Genomic DNA, 16,369 nt, shown 5'->3' with positions numbered 1-16,369 from the left:
TGTCTTTGCATGTATAATACAGCCTAAAATATGCTGTTGGAATTCAGTATCCAATTATATTTGTTATTGTTCAGTAATAATTGGGCTATTAATGTTAGTTCACTTTTTTGTGGTTTAAGCATCAGCTTATTCACCTGCATGAATTAGATATTGGGCCTGGGAATCGCCATGCTCAGTCAGCCAGAACACCTACTGAAGCCATTAGAAGGAAGTGGTGAAAGCAGAGTGGTCTCATCATTAAATCAGCCTTGTCATAAGACTCATAACCATTAATAACCTCTGCCCCATCCCCACACACACTGCCCATTTGTGGATGGGCAGGCCCATAAGAAAGACAGTGGTCCCAGAGAAGGCGAATGAGAGATGAATCCAGAAAATGGGGTGTAAGAGCTGAGTGTGACCAGGGGGAGGGAAAGAAGCAAGGAGAGAGACAGGTTTCAGCCAGGAGTACCATGAGAAGATGGGCTTCCATAAAAACAGCCAAGTAGCCAAGGGAAGAGTAAGGCTGAGGGGTTAAAAGAGTGGTATGGAAGAGTGCAAGGTGGGGAGGAAAGCAGAGATTAGCAATCAGTGAGACTGGTAGGAAAGTAAGTGGTGTGTGTATACTACATATATATGTGTATAATGACAGGTTAAAAACATTTTTAAGAGGTCCCCTCAACATGATCAAAGTAGACAAGCTATCACTTAGTCTACCAACCTGAGCAATGAACTTGTCTAATAGGGTGGCTAACGTAATCTGAAAGGGGGTACAGGCCTACCGACTCCTTTAAAGTAGGGAAAAAATTACCACAGTTCTATTGTGTGCAGAGCTCTGGACTATATATAGTTCTACTTTGTAGTCAGAAATGACACCATTCTCGGTGAAATTCACCTCTGAGCACATGTGTGTCTGAAAGGCAGATGCGAGACCCACAGTCCCAACCACATTATGCACACAAAAAGAGTGTGCTCAGTCGATATTTGCAGTGCCTAGTGCTGTTTACACTATTGCCTCCTGGTCTTTCTGCCTGTACTAATCCCTTGCTCAGGAGTCCTGCTCTTCTCTTGATAGCAGTACGTCAAGCTGGTCTATCTCTGGAAAATGACTACCAGTTCTTGACTAGGATGCAGCATTATCAGAGCTCTGTTGTCCTGTGTACTTAAAATCTTTCCTCTGTCCTCCTTGCTTTTCACATGGGCAATTTGTCAGCACTATGGTATCTAAGAGCAGACATCTTCTAAACAGGCATGAATCTCCTGGAATAGTCTGATTATTTGAGTTTGCCAAGTTCATTTATTCAATCGTATTTATTGAGCGCTTACTATGTGCAGAGCACTATACTAAGCGCTTGGAATAGACAATTTGGCAACAAATAGAGATAATCCCTGCCCAACAACAGGCTCACAGTCTAAACAAAATAGAGTGTGGATAAAAGAGAAGCAGCATGACCTAGTGGAAAGAGCCCAGGCCTAGGAGTCAGAGGACCTGGGTTCTATTCCTGGCTCCTTCACTCATCAGTTGCCTTACCTGGGCAAGTCACTTAAGTTCTCTATGCCTCAGTTTCTTCATTTGGAAAATGGAGAGTCAACACCTACTCTCCCTCCTATTTAGACTGTAAGCCCAATGGGAGACAGTAACTGTGAACATCCTGATTATCTTGGATCTATCGCAGTTCTTAGCACATGAATAAGTATTTCACAATGAAGATATTTTACTGAAATTGACTTGTAGAGCCTAATATCACCTTGAGTGTTCTAGGCCTACCATGAAATAAAAACATAAGGCAACAAGTTTTTCCTTAGGCTTCTGCCCAAACCTAGAGCAGAATTCCAGATGTTACGTTTCCTGAGAAAAAGCCCATTCATTTCCTTAAAGGAGAGCTTTCCTTCATGGGTGTCAAATGAAAAAAAAATCAGGTATTTAGGAATTTAACATGCAACGTAATAGCTCATGCTGATTGATCATGTGTGATGCAAGACCTCTAGGATGCATTTGGGAGATGATGCAGAATAGGCAGCTTTGGCAGTGGAAATTAAGTTCCCAGATGGCTTACGGCGAGAGTTATACATTTCTGGGCAAAGCTTACCACCTCAAAGCAGGCTGCAAAGAACTAGAAGACTTAGGACTTCCTTTCTGAGCTGCTGCTGCTGCTACGCTCTAGACCTCATTTGGTTGTAATCTACGAGGATGGAGGTATGCTCACTGCAAAGATGATGGAAATAGTTTGTAATATAACATGAAACCCTGAGCGCGCTTTCCTGATAGATCGTGTTACACACACTTTAAACAAAACACAAAGTATTCCCCAGGGTCCAGTGGGTTGTATGGTGGTGCTTGCTAGGGCCTGGAATGTTTTCACTAAAGTGCAAGGGTTGGCTGAAAATTGACCTGATTAACCTGCAACCCTACCCAGCACTCCAGCTCTACAGCTCTTGAGGATAAGGAGGAGATTCCAGCAATTGACAGGAATCAAAGCTGGGTTCTGAAAATATCTCCTAATAAAGGGGAAACTGCTGTATTTCTTAGACTTTTAGTTACTGACTAGAAAGTTTGACAGGTTTGTAAATACCTTTTATTCACCAGTGACTAACAAAAAGCTCCATTTTATCCACACCCCTTAAATTTTTAATATGTTCGGGTCTCCGAGTGGCTTCGAGGGGGCTGCCTGACAAGAAGAAAATGTGATTGCGGGGATGGAATTGGATTTAGATTATATGTGTTTGTGTGTGAAATACTTGTTCTCTTTCATTATTGAAACCACCGAGTAAACGCAGAGGAAATCCGAGTTATTCTTTCAAGCAGCTACACTTTTCCACTTTTTAAAGTTACACTATATAGGATATTGGAGATGTTAACGGAGCGGGCATTATCTCTAGTGATTTGAAGCAATATTTGTAGCTGTTGATAGTGCCCTCCTGTGGCTTCAAAGCTCAGGTTCGTTTAGGAATGTGAAATTCCACTTGTGTCATCGAGAGTGTACACTCTTCTCAGGGATTCATGGGGCAACAGCAACCAGGTGCAGAGCTCCACATCTGCCCCATCTCAGTCCCTATTGACATCAGCTACCTCTGCTTCCTTGCTTGCAAGGAACGTGACTACCAACTCTTTTGTTATTTTCTGTTGTTGTTGTTGTTGTTAAGTGCTTACTATGTGTGAAACACCGTTCTAAGCACCAGGGCAGATGCAAGTTAAATAGGTTGGACACAGTCCCTGTCCCACATGGGGCTCACAGTCTGAAGGTTGTATTGTTGTACTGTATTGAGCTCTACCTGTGCACAATAAGAGTTCAGTAAATACCACTGATTAACTGATTATGTATTATTTATATGTATATTTAACTGAATAGTCATTTTTATTCTAAATCCATTGCTTATATTTTGGTCTGTCATTCCTATAATCTCCGTGTGGACAAGGAATGTGTCGGGCTTCTGCAGCATAGTGGATAGAGCACAGGACTGGGAGTCGGAAGGTCATGGGTTCGAATACTGGATCCACCTCTTGTCTGCTGTGTGGCCTTGGACAAGTCACTTAACTTCCCTGGGCCTCAGTTATCGCAACTGTAAAATAGGGATTATTAAGACTTGAGCCCATGTGGAACATGGACTGTGTCCAACCTGATTTGCTTGTATCCACCCCAGCGCTTAGTATGGTTCCTTGCACATAGTAAGCACTTAAAAAATACCAGTTATTATTATTATTCAGTGCATTGCACTGTGTTTAATACATATCATCACTGTTATTACTGCCATTACCACCTAAGCCTCCCTGCTGCAAATCTCACCCCCTGGAAGCTTTTCTTGGTGACCCGATAATGACGGGACAATGCCTAGCTTGCTGGGAGTCTGTCACTTGACTCTGAACCAATACATAAATGACTTCTGGGGACAATGGGGCTGGATGTTCCTTCAGTCAGTCAATCCACCACAGTGCCTGACATACTGTGTACACAGCCCTCTACAAGGGGCTGGGAAGAGTGAAAAAGGTGAAGTTGGGGGTCGCTGAAAAAGGCATCTGATTAACAAAATTGCTGACTTTACTGGGCCTCAACCCTTAACAAGTCACTCAACTTCAGTAGCATTTTAATCTTCCATTTTATTTTTATCAAAACAGAATAATTTAACAATATAAAGAAAAGATAAAATTCCCATAATCTACAAAGAAGACATTTGCTTCCTTGTTGACATTAACAGAACGGTAGGTAATGTACGATATATGGCCCGTTCAGCTCATTTTCCAAGACCCCAGTTAACATACAATTAAGGCTGCTGCCTATTCTGCCTCCTTTTCTTCCAGTGATATAGCAATAATGCGACCGAATTTTAATGTATTTCTTGGGGTCAACACTAGATACTAAAGGGCGGGCTTTCACCCTACAGAAATCTACATATTATGCCAGCAAGAAAGGATGATGGGGGATGAAAATCTAGTAATTGACAATTTTTTCCAAGTCTCATGATAAATATTCCATAAGTTCAGATAAAGGCAATATGATCTTTGAAAATATATCTAGTGTCTCAAGGCATAGACTTCTCCCTCCCCAAAACTAAGGGAATTTACTGAACTCAGGCAAAGCCCAGGTTACAAACCATCTCTGGAGTTATAGCTGTATAGTTTAACATCTCAGCACTCCAGTGGATCACTATCAAAGATGCACTGCATGTCCAGATGAAGAAATGGTGGTCACTCTACCATCAACTAAAATTTGGGGATTAAGAGGTCTTTCATCAATTTTCAAGAAAACAAATAAATTTATAAAAATGACTGACAAAGATCCTGATGGAGAAGGGCGTTCAAAAGTGACAAGAAGTGAACCGAAGGAGTCGGTCCACCTCGAAGCACTTTATGAAGAAAAGAGAAAAGCCGTTGTTCCATCTAGATTGGAAAAATTCTTCACTAAAGTTGCAAGAGCAACTTTTTCAGCCTCCTGCAAAGATTCATAATTATACTTCAATTTCTCATTTAGTTATGCTTTGAATTACTTCAGTGAAGGTTAAACAATAGTTTAGTGATGTTCAATGTAACACTATATAGCACATAGAGGAATTTCATATTTCTCCAGAGGTTTTGGACCAGATCCAACATGTAATTCTATATGTCTGTAAGAAAAATGTCAGGCAAACATTTACTGCAGGAGCGAAAATATAGTAAGAACCAGAGATCTGTAAATAAACCATGTTCCATCCTGCTTTCAGTTATGCTGGGAGAGTTGAGAGCACTAAGACTAGTACCAGTGCCCATGACTGTAAAAACATGATACAGTCTACTTAAATTCAAAATGCTGGGCTCTATGCTGGTGACATAATTGTTCCTCTTCAACCACGGATGTGAATAATGGGATCTAAATTTTGGCAGTAGATCTCAAAGTCATACCTCTGCATCTTCACTGACACTCCAACACAAGCCTAAGTAAGTAGAGGTGGAGACAAACAGGTTAAGCGACTTCTTCAGTGTCCCACAGCTTATATTGACATAGCTGGGATTCAGCTCCCAGGCCTGTGAATTCTCCTTACTAGATTTCTGAGCTGTCTTATTTCCCTGGGCCTCATCCCAAACCATATTTACCGCTTCAAATATCTGAGAGATTACGTGGCTGCTGGTGATGAGCCATTCTTCATCTTAACTGGGAGAGAATAAGAGGAAATAAGTCTAAATTTCAACAAGACTTTAGGATAGCTATCAAAAAAGCTTCAAGGCTTGCAAGAGCCTCTAGACAATGACACAAGTCAACAAGGAAAATTTGGATTTTTTTTTAAGAGGAGAGGTATTCATCTCTCTGGGATGGTTTAGGGGTAGACAGGGAACTGGATGTCCTCTGAACAGCCCTCCTTTTTATACCTTGTAATTAAAGAGTGGCTTGTTGCCAAGGAGTTCGAAGTTCTTCAAAGCATAATCCTATACACTTTATCTGCTCAACCACATTCCTAAGGTGACTCTTATTATGGAAACCATAGGAGTTGGAGGCCTGTGCTCTTGCCTTTCACAGAAATAAACTGACTTTCTCTTCATCTTCTTTACAGTGAAAAATCAGCTGAAGTCATAAGACTAGTAATGTAAAAGATGTATATTTTATGGCCAAAAGCATTCCATTTATTCTGTTTCTACTGCTTGAGGCTTTCTACACTTAGAACATAAGCTCCTAATAGACATGAAACTTGTCTTGGGCTACCATTGCACTTATCTGGTGTTTAGTACAGTGCTGTGTATTCAAGAGACACTCGGTGACTACATTTACTTCTACAACTCCTCATGCTTATATGTAACTGGCCTTCCAGTTATAGTATATGCCTACTGAATGATTCTTGGCCTCACCATTCTTCCTTTTGCCAAGTGATCTACAGGCAGATAAATGAAACTAGACTTCGGGCATAAATTGTTGTTACCCTGAGCAAGTGGCTAGGTACAAGGTTCGTTTAGGGGAGAACAACAATGACTCCATATCCATTCTCAAATGGTTCTATCTGGCAACATGTGATTTGTAGTGTTCAGGTGGTCAACTTCAGTAATGAGCTTGCGCAGCATTATTCTGCTGGTAATTCCTCAAGGAAAAAAATTGGCAACTTTCTACTGGGTTATGTAGCTCTGTGGGAGCCTGGATGTGCTGTGATTCAAAGAGGACTCCAGATGCTGTGGCTTCCTCACTAAATTTACTTCCTAAAAATTGAACATTTCTTAAGCCCAGAGCTTTGGGGACCATTACCTTATAATAAAAAGTCATTTTTCCTCTGAAGTCCTTTGCTATATAAATACCATCTCATCAAAAGACCCTGCATACAAATTTCAAAATTGTACAAAACTAATACCAAAGGTAAATTTAAAAATTGTACTGTAGTACATAAGTGCAAACTCTTTTTAAATTTCTTTGCTATTTGAACAGGAATTCAGGGAGTGAGGTTAATCTGTGGATAACATTCATTTTGTCAACTGACATTTATTTCTCAGCTTTTCCATCCTTCAGAGGATCTCTGGCTAAGGGTAACAGTACCTTGGTACTGTTTGGCACTGTTCAAATTTGCCCAACACAAAAGAACTCATTTAGAATGATATGATACATAGGACAAAGAGACACCAAATCTAGAAAATAAAACTAATACGATCAAATTCCAATTAGTTTTGCCACCTCAGAACTTCTGGAAGAAGATACAAAAACTTTTCAGCTTTAACAGAGAGATTGCTGAAATGTAGCACTCACTGAAATTGCTTAAAGCATAATATGGTAAAAAAGAATCAGAGGAAAGACTGTTTTAAAAAAAAAAGTCATTACAGAGAACAATTCCATTAACTCCCAACACCCGAGCCCATGGAGTAGGGCTAGAAAATCAAAGTGTTTGATGGGTCTTAACAAAAAAGGCACCAGGCACAAAGCAGTGCATTCTTATGTCATATCACAAATAAGCATTGACTACTTGTGCAACATGTTAGAGAAAAGTCAGTATCTCACCACACCTTAGGCATTTGGAGAATATATACAAGTGCCATCAAACCGTTTAGAAATGACAGCCAAACCTGGATTATTTTTTTTCCATGGTCTCTGATGCCACTTTGGCTACTGCAAGCTAACTTGATTATCCAGACTACTCTGCCTACTTACAAACCACGTGCATTTCAGGAGAAGGTACTTGTTGAACACATCTTTAAAGTAAACCCTTAGTCTGTAAGGTGAGGAATCTGGTGAGGGTATTTTACTGGAAAGCAAATACACAGAACCCACTCTAGGGAAGCAGGAATTGTGAAAACTATAAAGGCAGGGAAAAAGGACCTGTAAAGAATTTTTATGCAGCTGGGAGCCAGCGGACAGCATATTTACAGTTGCCATTCAGCAACAACTTAATCCTTTTCCTGCTTTGCACAATGTTATTCATTGACAATAAAGTAGTCTAAGCCTTGCATTGGAAAGCTATAGTCCCTTAGGGAAAATGTTCCTAATGCTCCCTCTATTGACTTTTTTTTCCTGATCTGAACATACTTTCATGAAAAGAGATCAACTGATCCTCAATTCAGTGGCACTTAAACTGGGGGTGGGGCAGACTCTTTCACATATGGAAATCTCTTCCTGAAGAGCCCCTATATTTCTATAACCAACCGGTCTTCATCATCACTGCTTGTATCACTGTACTCCACACAAGATTGTTTCCTCATTCCCTCCAAACTCCTCTTTTTCATTGTCTTTGAAGGCATTCCAGCGATGTCTGTGGCTTCTGCTGGACCAAGATACCCCTGTTCTTTTTTTCCTTGACAATTTCCACTGTTGCTGCTTGAGAGCAAAACCATTCTGTCCATTTCTCCACTTTTGTAGGGGCGGGCGGGAGGAGAGTGTAGCATTGGCCTGACTTCCATGGGATAGAAACTCCTCACACCTGTACCTGAAGCTGGTGTCTCAAGTTGAGTCGTCTCATCTGTCCTCAATGAAGCTGAGTTTAAAATTCTGGTACCAGAAGCAGCATTCTCGATTGAAATCAGATTGGAATTGTCTTCTGCTGCAGGTGGCTTGTTTTTGACATTCAGTGCCAAAGTCTCCGAAGCAGCCAAACCTGGCCCCTGTACCGCTGGTTTCGGAAGGGCCAGTGTCCTTTCCCTTGCCCTCGTCTCTGAAGTGACAGGACTTGTGGTCCCCAAGTTTGCAACATCACGGTGATGAAATATCCCTTTAAAACCAGAAGGTGTGGGCACGGGAAAGGACCCCAAAGGAGTTGAGCAACTGCTGGGATTTGAGTCAATTAGGATATTTTTTGGAAAAGCCAGAGATTGAGTTACTACTGAGCAAATGTTGAGGACACTATCAGATTGGTGAGCGTTGCTCTCAGCTACTGCTAAGCAGGAGACTGTTTGCAGAGATAATCCTGAAGCTGCAGTAGTTTTTTGATAAAGGAGGTCACTACACTCAGAAGACTGAGAAATATCCTGGAAGAAATTTAGGAAGAAATGCAAAAATGTCACTTTTCTTTTTTTTGTTTAAAAATCAGATAATTTTGAAAATAAAATGGTAATGACTTCTTACACTACTCTAATTTCAGTGCTGGGTCTTTGGTATGCGCTTAGACAACTTAATTAACCAAATATTCTTATTGACTTGACAAAGCTGACCAACATTAATGACAGAAGAAACAAATGATCCCTTCAGCTGTTGAAATTAGCATGGCCTAGTGGATAGAGCATGGGCCTGGGAGTCAGAAGGTCATGGGTTCTAATCTGGGATCACCACTTGTCTGTTGTGTGACCCTGGGCAAGTCACTTTACTTCTCTGTGCCTCAATTACCTCAACTGTAAAATGGGGATGGAGACTGTGAGCCCCACATGAGACAGGAACTGTGTCCAACTCGATCTGCTTTATCCATCCAACCTAGGGCTTAGTACAGTACAGGACATATAGTAACTGCTTAACAAATACCATCACTAATTAATTATCTAGGTCATATTTATTTTCTATCTCACCTTGTTATCTGTTAAGTATTCAATTATCCAATGGGTTCTAAGCACTTCAGTATCTAGGTCACTTCCAAATACAAGTCAGTACATACCTTAATTCTTTTGTTCCTTAGGGTATTACTATGGCAATTAACTACATATCTTATAACCAGCAGGAAGAGGAAGCTCACAATTGAAATACCTACTTTCCCATTCAATTTGTCTTTCTCTCTTAAGTTTCTTGAATGTATACTGTGAAAAAAGGTTCCTGAGTTATTTCTGCAGTTCCTCTCTTCATCCTGACAATCATCACCCTGGCAATGGGAAATTTCAGAAGTTGCACAAGGTGGTGGCACTTCCTCTAAGCTTTGTCCTGAAAAACAAACAATTTGATATCAATATAAGTAGTCATCTTGTAAATTTCTCAGAATAGAATTGCTTTCTTCATAAAGATCTTTTTGCTAACTTCCATCACAAACTGCTTAACCAGCCAGTTTATTCCAACAGTCAACGGAATATACTTAGCACCAATTTTTTGCACATTGTACTAAACACATTGGAGAGTACAATAGCCCCAGAAGACAGAGTCCCCAACCTTAAGGAACTTACAATCTAGTAGGGGAGACAGCAGAAACAAAGAAATAAGGACATAATAGGTTAAAAAAGATTATGGAAAATTAAATCTGTGAATAAGTAGTTTATATAGAATGACAAATACCACAAATGTATATATAAATAAATGCCGAAGTGCTGAAAATGAGAATAAATACCTTCTAGCATTGGTCACTGTATAAACACAACTTGAGGACATTGGAATTAGAATAAGCTTTCTGGAGGAGATGGAATTTTTTGGAAGGCTTAAAGATGGGAAGAGTTGCAGTCTGGTAGATCTGGGGTGTGTGTTGGGGTGGGGAGGGACAGTGGGTGAGGGAAAGGAGTTTCAGGCAAGGGGGATGGTATGATGAAGGGGAGAGAGGCAGAAGAGACCAAATTAAGACAGGTGTGCTTGGAAGGAGTGAAGAGGGCAAGACTGGTAAGAAGGTGGTGAAGAGAACCAATACGTAAGAGGAATAAAACTAGAGGAGAGTCTTGAAGTCAATGGTAAGATTTCTATTTGATATGGTGGGAAATTGTCAGCCATTGGAGGGTTTTGAGGAGAGGAGAGGTGAGTACCAAATGACACTTTGTGAGGTTGACTTGAGATACAGCATGTAGTAAGATCTGGAGTGAGGAGAGGTTGGGAGACCAGTGAGGATGCTAATGGTGAGATGACAAAGGCTTGAAGTAGGGTGATAGATGTTTGGTTGGAGTGGAAAGAGCAGATCCAGGAAATATGTGGAGGAAAAATCAGCTGGATTTAGTGATTGACTGAATACAAGAGCTAAAAAACAAAACAAAACAAAAATTTGAAAGTTACACCAAGGCTATAGGTTTTGGAGGCAGGACGGCTGGTCATGTGGCAACGAAGATGGAAAAGTGAGGAGCAGAAGTGGGATTGGCAGAGGAAAAAGGGAAGTTCACTTTTAGACACGTTATTTTGCATTCCTATATAACAAACTTGGTCTATTAGGTTACAGTGTAACTTGGAGGCTTTCTGAATTATTTGTCTTCTCAGCATTTTTCCACCATCTCTAATGTCTCTCCTTATCCTGATCTTGTTTTCCTATTAAAGATTCTGGAAACATTTAAAATTCCAAATCTAAGACAGGGAAAGGAGTGCCTGTCTGCATCTCAAACTGTCAAAGGCACATGAGGTAGAATGAAAGAACCTAGGTAGAAAGACATAATACAGCTAAGCTTTAGATAACTATGGTGTCCAGGATTGGCAGGGATGCACTGAAAGAAAGCACGGTTTCTGAATCTCTCAGACACTGCCTGAGTTCAATGGAAGAACTGGGGTTTGGCAAAGTAAAGGTGAGAGGATAGAAGACAATACTTATTTTCCATTTTTTCAAATGGTACTGGATATTATTCTATTCAATCTCTTTCTAGCACCATCATCACCAATGGTCTTGATTAAGCACCTACTGAATGCAGAGCACTAAACTAAGTTCAGCTGAAGCAAGACATGTGATCACTGCCCTTCAGAAGTTTATCGTTTAATGGTGTGGTGATGTCAGACACTAATAAACCCATGGTTGATGCACTAACCTCTAGAAACATCAGGAGTACTGAAAAGAAGTGGAAGTATTTCTAGGTCTGCAACACCATCTCTAACTTGGAGAGATTGCTCCCAAGACCCATGCCACTCTTCTCGGTGTGTCCTCAACTTTGCAAGGAGCAAAGGCACCATGAGAAAGCTAGGAGAGTGAGAAAAGCCTTGGAACCCATAACCTTGGTACGCTTCGGATCCCGTCATGGACCCAGCTCCCTTCAAGAGTTTGGTAGATGCTATGTCCACTTCTCTCCGATCTCCACCAGAGTTCTCCACCACCATTTAAAATTTTTTGTGCCTGCATTTTGCCACTTAATCCTTCTTTGAAAAGAAAGTCCATCCTATTTTCATAAGTTTTTCATTGTATTTTGAATTTTTTATTTAACATTGCCACTATAGAACATTAGAATTGAATCTCTAAATATGGTTGAAGAGAATAAGCAAACTTCTTCAGCTTTGTAGAAGCCAAAAGAGAATACAGAAGTTACAGAGAGGGTGGTTATAAGAATCTAACCTTCCAGGCCTATTTTTTCAATCTGCATTTGCATGAAATAATAAAGAAAATAATTTAGGAAAATGTATTAATGATCATGAGTTTGTCAAAGTGATGTTGGTGGTATCAACTCTAGGAATGTTCCTCAGATCCTCGTAAAATGGGAATAGAACTCTGCACCTAGCCCCAGATGCACCTGCAATAATTGAATTATTACTGGTACTAATACTGACACGTTGCCCAGGACTCCAATTCATTGTACTTCAGAATTCAGTACAAGAAGGGTAACCATATCCTCCAAAACTGAAGGGGTTGTGAATCCCCACAGCTTCTAATATAGTGACTAGACTAGAAAACCATCTAGGATGATTTTACCTAATTGGCCTTTTTTATACATCTTTTTCCTTGAGTACATACCCTATGCTATATCTAAGACTCATTGTTGAACATTTTGGGAAAGCAATTGCCTTAATCCAGTATTCAGTCACACCAAAGGAGTTAGTTTCTACTGTTAGTCGTTTTCTTCTGCCTTTTCCATCATTTCTCCAGGATTTTAAAACCCAGGTTCATCTCTTGTTGGATTGCTGCTGTTGTTGTTTTGTTTTTGCTTTCCAATAGTTTTTGATGTTCACTTAGGAGCCTACCACCTAAGAACTTGCTTGTGAAACCTACAGAGTGACCTCTATTACATCAAAAAGATTATGATTTTTTGAAAACTGTCCAACAAGAAACAGATAATTCCCTTTGTGGCTATGTATATACCCAAATGCCAAGTCCTCATTTCAGCACCATGGTCAACACTATGTCAACATTCACCTGGATCACAAAAACACCACGTTTGTGGCATTACCAGCACAATTAGTTCTTCTATAGGGCAGGGGTTGCATTTTTGAGAACTCCACATTTAAAGAAACCCTTCAAACAACCCCATGTTTGACATCACTTACATGCACACAACCATTCCTTCCAATGCCCTAGATCCAGGTACATGTTGCCAGATAAATGTTCCCTAAATCTGCTGTGATGTTTGATCCAAAATGCACAGTGAAAACATATTATGGATGAACTGACCATCCCTGGGAAAATGATCAGCAAAACCATTTGTTTTCAGGTTCCAAGGAAAAGTCTCCAAATAGGCGTAAGTCAAAAGGGGCATCCCAGCACATGCTATTCCTGACCTGAACTCATTCTGGTTGCAGTGGTCAGACCACTTGTCTGGACACACAGCTGTTGTTTTTATTATAAATAACCCACTGATACTGTTTGCAGGTGCAGCTCAGAAACTAAACTCCCAATTCAGAAGTCCTTCCCTGTTGCTCTTGTGCTTACCTGTAACCATCCTTTAAAATCTCCATTTTACAGATGAGAAAATGATATGAAGACCCTGGATGATGTGAGCCTCCTTCACAAACCTGAATTCTGGAAATGTTTAGTCATTTATGGAGGTGCCTGCTCTTTCTCCCTTCCATACTCCTCAGGAGTATGACATGAAGGAAGACCAGACAACTCTCTTGTTTAGACTGCTCTGAACAGAACAGAAAGAACGTCTATGCATGTTAGCCAAGAGTCTAAAGCTCTGTGCCTCTAAAAAAAAGCCTGATGTTGTAGTGAGCCTTAGAGTGGAATCTGAAAGCAAAATGACCACCCAGAGGGGAACTCCTCCAGTCTTAATCTTAACCTCAGATCCTAGAAAACCTGACCTCTTCATGGGCATCTCCAGACTTGCCCAGTGAGAAAGTAGAGCATACCAGACAACCCTTAATGCCTCTTAGGTTGAATTGCTGATTAGCTTTAGGTTTGGGGAATAAAGACTTTATTTTTATTTCTAAGTTCCATATAAAAATTGTCAAGCAGAAGCTGGAGTTACTGTCTTTATCCCACAATAACTCCTCTGCTCTTCTGTTTGAGAATGACATCACTCTCAAAGCATCTGTTAATTAAAAAAATTATTTCCATGCCATCTGAGAAGCCCCGTGGAAAGTGGAAGATATTTTCCTCCATAGGCTATCTCTTTTTAATTCTTGAATAAATAGGAAGATCCTTTAAAGATTGTGTTGCTTGGCAATGGGGAAGAAGTCCGTTGTTGGGTCTCTTTCCTGGGCTCCAGCAGGCTGCTCCCAGATTTGGATTTCCAAATGTTTTAGTGAGTTCGGGATTCAAGGCACCAATAGGCTTTCCCTGCTTGTTGGGTAGAGGCTGTTTCTCAGATTGGGAGGCATCAGAACCACGAATCAAGTCAGTGGGAGACACTGGATCTGCTGTTGGGGCTAGCCCTGGTTCTGTCACTCACCAGCTAGCTGCAAGGCCATGGGAAATCATTTCACCTCTCAGTGTCTTGGTTTCCTCAGCTGTGTACATGGAAATAATTATTACTTCCTTTCCCTACCTCATAGTAATGTTGGCAAGATCAGTAGATCATTTTTGTAAAAACACTTTGGAATATAGAAGCAAGATTGTAATTCAAGAGGGAGATGATTATTAGTATGTTATATTATGCCAACAATCTTCTCAGAGTCGACCCTAAATTTTATTTGGCTGAATTTTATCCTGAGTTTCCTAGCTGCAGCCAACTCAGACCACCCAGAACAGCGACCTGGCCTTTTCTTTTCAACAGTTAGTGTATTCCGGTCAGTCATTGGTGTGACAAGCTCCCTCACTTACTTGCTCCCTTTTGGTCTACCCAGACCCCAGTGAGTCAAAATCTTTTGAGAAAGTTGTTTGCAAATTGGTGGAGGACAAAAGCTCATCTTCAAAGTTACTTTGAAGTTACAGCAGTTTGTCTTCCAGAGTACAGCACTTCTCCAGTGCCAATCTCCCAGCTGGGAAATATTGTTGTTGGCTACTGCTACGTAAGAGAAATCAAATTCTCCTTTGCCTTTGATTTTCTTTCCATATTTATCTTGATGTAATCTTTCACCTTCCTTCTGTGCTGTTTCCATCATGGCCTGGAACTTCTGACCTGCTGACTGGGTGACTCCCCGGACCCTGGGAAGGATCATTTACCACAGCAATGTTCCCTCTCCTTGCTCTGACACAACAGGATGGAATGGTCTGTGATTGATAGAAGCTGGGCCAGCACGTAAACTAGATCAGATGGCTCCACACCTGCCTTTCATTGGATATTTCCCAGCCTCTTCCTTACTGGTGGGGGGGAAGAGAGAAAAGGAGGGAGGAATGGTGCCTCTATCAACTGCATTCACTTTGAACAACCACTAGAATAACAAACATGAAAGCAGAGCCCTTCCCAACAGTTCATAAGTCGCAAGAAATTACAAATGAGAATCCTAAGACACATTACTTCGGGAAAATGCAGATGGTCAAAATGTGAACTACAGGCATTGATCTTGAGTCTGTCTGGTAGATCGTTATTTTTTAAATGTAATTTGTCCTCACAATTTGTTTTCCTTCACTAGGTTCTCTCATCACTCGCTGTACTCGCAACTCTACAGAAGACCCTCTGTACACATTTCAGCCTATTCTGTGCTTACATTTGAACTTAGATCTCAAAGTTTTGCGTTTGGAGGTTAAAGAAATGATGGTGTCCATTTTCTATCCTTTATAGCTTATGTGGATGGGTTTTGGCTGCTGTCCATGATGGAAGGTATCAGGGATTTCCTTGGCAACAAGGAGGAATAGCTGGCATGGATATTTATAGGAGAAAGTCCCTGGCATAGGAGGAAGAGAGAAAAACAGGATCCTGAAGACACCGGGCAGCTCTGTTCAGGTGCTTATGTGAAATGCCAAAAATGAAACTTTCTACTTCAAAATGCACTTGCCCCACCCACACAATTACTGTGGTGATAAGGAAATATTGACTAAAAATATGAAGGCCGGGTATTAAAAAGGGAAGAGGTTTTTGAAATTGTCAGATGCCGCGTATGTCACTGGCACAAATGTTTTGGGTACCACTTGTTTAAGGCCACTTGGAGCCAGGGGGTTGAAATTATGCTTCCCTCTCCCTTCCTTTCATGGTTCATTGTTAGAAACTGGGACAAGAGAAACCTGTAGAAAAGCATTCTGCCTTTTGTCTGTGCTTTCAGGTATCAGTCCCTAAAATACAGGCCTTGCCCATTGTTTTTCCCAATAGGACTGCCATTTGGTGTTTTGCTAGTGAACTCAAGGAAGGTGTCTTATTTATCTTCAATATTTGTGATCATTTCTGAATCACCGCATAAGTAGAATGTGGAAAATTTGGAAAATTCCCTGACACCACCTGGCATTTTAGGATTGGTAGTGTGTAACCTTCTCAGGCAATGTTAATTCCCAACCACTTCCAGCTCCTGTTTGAAAAACCCAATGAGTCAGACAGAGAAGCCCCAGACAGGTAATCTGAATT

General features: G+C 40.8%; 1 protein-coding gene across 2 annotated transcripts in view; it reads right to left on the bottom strand.

The window, feature by feature from the left end:
* Positions 1-4,055: 4,055 nt before the first annotated feature.
* Positions 4,056-16,369, bottom strand: part of ZNF831 (zinc finger protein 831) — a 59,534-nt gene continuing 47,220 nt past the window's right edge. For both annotated transcript variants that reach the window (XM_029071155.1, XM_029071156.2), the window contains exons 5-6: positions 9,592-9,758; positions 4,056-8,881 (exon numbers count right to left, since the gene is read on the bottom strand). In XM_029071155.1, coding sequence (XP_028926988.1) covers positions 8,045-8,881; positions 9,592-9,758 — 1,004 coding nt within the window. In that variant the 3' untranslated portion in view covers positions 4,056-8,044. The remainder of the gene's footprint in view (positions 8,882-9,591; positions 9,759-16,369) is intronic.

This window comes from Ornithorhynchus anatinus, chromosome 8, assembly GCF_004115215.2.
Source record: "Ornithorhynchus anatinus isolate Pmale09 chromosome 8, mOrnAna1.pri.v4, whole genome shotgun sequence".
NCBI classification, from domain to species: Eukaryota; Metazoa; Chordata; class Mammalia; order Monotremata; family Ornithorhynchidae; genus Ornithorhynchus; species Ornithorhynchus anatinus.
This window is presented reverse-complemented; position numbering and strand designations above follow the sequence as displayed.